Source organism: Maylandia zebra, linkage group LG3 (genome assembly GCF_041146795.1).
Source record: "Maylandia zebra isolate NMK-2024a linkage group LG3, Mzebra_GT3a, whole genome shotgun sequence".
In the NCBI taxonomy this organism is placed as follows: Eukaryota; Metazoa; Chordata; class Actinopteri; order Cichliformes; family Cichlidae; genus Maylandia; species Maylandia zebra.
The window spans coordinates 17,977,896-17,981,562 of NC_135169.1; the positions used below are offsets into that span (position 1 = coordinate 17,977,896).

The following is a 3,667-nucleotide window of genomic DNA, read 5'->3' on the forward strand; positions in this document are numbered from 1 at the left end:
TGTAGATAACTCTACTCTAAGAGATTATATTTTAATGGGAGTAATCGTCAGATGTTATTTCTAAAAATCAACTTTAACCAACACGGTAAATTAAACCTCGAAACAATTAAATGAACTTTTTCAAATCATTCCGCCAAAGATCATCTGCAGTTTTGAGGGTAACTGTTTACTATAATGCTGTTTGGCACTGTTGCTGCATCCTGCTACACTGACCAACAGACACCCTCATATCAAATACTGGATATGCAAATATGGGTGGAGAAGTTTTTGTGGGTAGGGTGACACAGGGTAGTCAGAAAAGCTGTCAAGTACAGTTTATGCAACACGGGGACCTTAAACACATGAAAGTCATGACTGTGACATCTGTTATTATAAGCATTGGCTACAAACATATTGTGTGTAATTCACAGTGGAGAGAAATACACAGTACATGCTCATAGTTTGTTTTTGATGTGCAGTGTTATCAGAGTGGTTTTCTGGTTGATTGCAATAATAAGCCAGACTAGCGAAAGACAGGGTAGAAATAGAAAAGAGGGAGAAAACATTTAAAAGAATGGAGTTGGAGGAAAAGGTCAAAGATAAAGTAAACAGACATGCAGGGTGTCTAACTGCTGCTTTTTTTAACAAAGAGTTTAAATAATAAAGCCTCTTTGTGGATGGTAGGGCTGGTGCTGGGTCATGTCTCATATTCAAACACAAATCTATCACATTTCTTTACTGATAAATCCTTGAATAAACATGAACATTATAAACTGAACTTTGCTTGTGCTGGAGAAAAATCAGGTGATCTTCCGGCAGTTCATTGACACAGGATAAGGGCGTTTATGTGCCAGTAAAAGCCCCGGTTCATTTTTCATGCTAAATTTATATTTGCTTTTCTTTCTTTGTGTGTTATGAGTATGTATGACCTCTTTTCTTGTTTCCCCCCCTGTGAATAGGCATATTTAAGACCAGCAGTCTTCAGCTCCCCACACAGGATCTGCAGACTGAGACCAAGAAAGAAGAACAGAAGGTAACATTGCAAACGTTTTTTTTCTTTTCATTAAAATGAATGTTCTCACCACTGGTTTGTAAACCCAATGCAAATGAAACCCCCTTTAGGTCTTTATCAGAGGTTAAGGCTCCGTGATGAAGGCGCTTACTGTGCCTCTGCTTGTGTGCACCATGATGGCTCTTGCCCAAGTTTCTTGTGAGTATTTAAAGGCAAATGTGTAGATATTTTTAGATTTTACATACAAAACGTGATTGAAAAATAGCAGATTTTAGATGTTTCAATCAGTCTGATTTTTTTAAGTGTTAATTGTTCATGAGCATTTTATCTTTGTGGTACTGAATTTATGATACTGTGTTAACTCTCTTGTTTATTTCTTGTCTGTGGCTGAAGCTGTCCCTGCAACTGTTCCAGTTTACAGTAATATACCCTTGACAGATGCTCCTCCTGTACCAGGTGAATGTAAGATGGTTATTTTAGGATGAATATCTCGATGATCCACCTGTAAAAAATTAGAATAGCACATGCTCTACATTAGTAACTGCAACCAAAAACATTTTCAGCCCATGCAGATGCAGACATTTGGTGAATGAAACCATTTACAACAGATGCAATATAACAATATTTATTTATTTTAGTTTTTTCCCGTAAAAGCCAAAAAATGAAGAGTGACAACAGATTAACTATTCACTGGCAGCTCAATATCAACATTTCTTGTCCATTTGTCCTCAGAGGACCCTTTTGGTGGCTGGGTTCCATCTTGCCCTGATGGATGGAGTATGCACAGTCAACAGTGCCTCCTCTTTGTTCCAAGATACATGACCTGGGCTGAGGCTCAAGTAACAAAGATATTGATTTTTACACTAAGTATACTATGAAAGCTTGGAGTACATTAATGATGTAAAATTTCTTGGTCACTTAATTCTGTCTGTTTGTCTGCGCTGTAGAGAAACTGTCAGTCTCGTGGAGGACAGCTTGCATCTGTGTATAGTGCCAGTCAAGCTTACGAGATTCAAAAGGAGGTGCAGCGTGCTGGACGTGGCTATGGACAGTTTTGGGTTGGAGGCCATAATACTCCAGCGGTAAATAGCACGGTGTCTAGCAGTTTATGAAACAATTGCATTTTTTATTAATATGAATTAGCAATTATTTTGCTTTAACAGAATCCTTCCTGGTCCTGGAGTGATTACATGGGCGTGTCTGCTTTTACTGAGTTTTGCAGAGGACAGGAAGCTAAACATAAGCACCACTGTTTGCAGATAACTTTTGGTGGTAAGTCTACCCCCCAACCCCATCAAAAAAAAGAAAAAAAACTGCTAGATTCAAGAAGTTTATTGTCATATACACTGCAAAACACAAGTGGTGATGCAGAGCAATGAAATTCTTACTTTGCAGGTTCCCTTCACACAACTAAATAATCAACTAACTAAAATAAAGAGTAAACTTAACTCTGAGCGTAGAACATAGCACAGAAGATAATAAAGTAAAGCAAGAGCTTTGTAGCTTATCTGTGGGTGTAGACGGAATTTAGAATAAAGTGCAAGTAGTTGCAACACTGTCACAGTGGTGATAGTTACAGAGTATGCAATATTAACATGTTTATATTGTATGAAGTTGTATTGTATTGATTGTGTATGTACAAAATAGCAGTTTTTCAGGTCAAAGATAATCAACAACAACTAGTCAGTGATTCAGTAGACTGCTGGCCTGTGGATAGAAGCTGTTCTTTAGTCGGGTTGTCGTTGCTTTCACACTCCTGTAGCGTCTGCCAGTTTTCTACTGATGAAGTGTGCCTTTTTAATGACACGCTGGAAAGCCTTCCTGTTGTCGTAGTATCCTTCCAGCTTCAGTCTGTACTGTCTCTTGGTTTCCATGATGTATCTACGCAGATCATATCTGGCCTTTTTGTTTCTATCTGCATCACTAGAGGCGAATGCAGCGGAGCGTGAATGTAGCATGGCATGTACCTCACAATTCAACCGTGGCTTCTGGTTTGGATACGTTTTGTAGCATGACAATATTGTCAATGCATGTGCTGATGTAGCTGGTGAACACTGATGCATATTCCTCTGAATCCACAGAACTGTCCTCTGCTTTTAACTGTGTACACATGCATCAATGATGATATAGCCAAATGTAATTAATTAAAATAAGTGGACAAATATTGTATTTAGTTGTGTCTTAGCAACTAGCTACACTCATTTTTTTGCTAAAAATTGTCCCCTCATTTCAGAACGTTTTTGTTACATTTTATAAATTTTGATGAAAGAGGATCGTTGAGTCATAGTGTCACTGTTTGAGACCGATTCCTGTTTTATTTTTTGTGTGTTTTTTGCAGAAGGAAAGGCAGGATGCTTGGATGACATGAAGTGTGACACTAAGCTCCTATCTGTCTGTGGTAGCCTTATCATGTGATCTCATCGCTAATGCAAACCTACACTTCATCAGTAAAAACACTGACGTGTTTTTCAGCTATTGAGTCTTTATTGGTATTTCTGTTCTGTTGCTACAGCATAAGGGATCAAACGACATATACAATAAACTGCAGAAGGATTTTATGTTTGGAAAGGCTTTAAAAATAAAAGAATGCTTTCACACAATGTACACATTTGTTTTGGAAAGTGGACTGTATTTCATATTCTTATGTAAATTAAAACACTAAAGCATTGAAAGAAA

At 37.7% G+C, this 3,667-nt stretch overlaps 1 protein-coding gene across 1 annotated transcript; it reads left to right on the plus strand.

Moving 5' to 3' along the window:
- The first annotated feature begins 813 nt into the window (after positions 1-813).
- On the plus strand, positions 814-3,667 carry LOC101470897 (type-2 ice-structuring protein-like). Its single transcript, XM_004573210.5, has 8 exons — positions 814-832; positions 939-1,012; positions 1,102-1,189; positions 1,385-1,447; positions 1,724-1,830; positions 1,939-2,073; positions 2,155-2,263; positions 3,330-3,667. Exons 3-8 carry the CDS (start codon positions 1,129-1,131, stop codon positions 3,404-3,406), a joined length of 552 nt encoding a protein of 183 aa, XP_004573267.1. The 5' UTR covers positions 814-832; positions 939-1,012; positions 1,102-1,128; the 3' UTR covers positions 3,407-3,667.

What these genes read in the sequence shown, in the direction of transcription:
- LOC101470897 (XM_004573210.5), top strand. Translation starts at nt 1,129, where the DNA reads ATGAAGGCGCTTACTGTGCCTCTGCTTGTGTGCACCATGATGGCTCTT. An exon ending in AGATGCTCCTCCTGTACCAG is followed by an intron (nt 1,448 to 1,723) that starts GTGAATGTAAGA and finishes ATTTGTCCTCAG; the next exon opens with AGGACCCTTTTGGTGGCTGG. An exon ending in TGACCTGGGCTGAGGCTCAA is followed by an intron (nt 1,831 to 1,938) that starts GTAACAAAGATA and finishes TCTGCGCTGTAG; the next exon opens with AGAAACTGTCAGTCTCGTGG.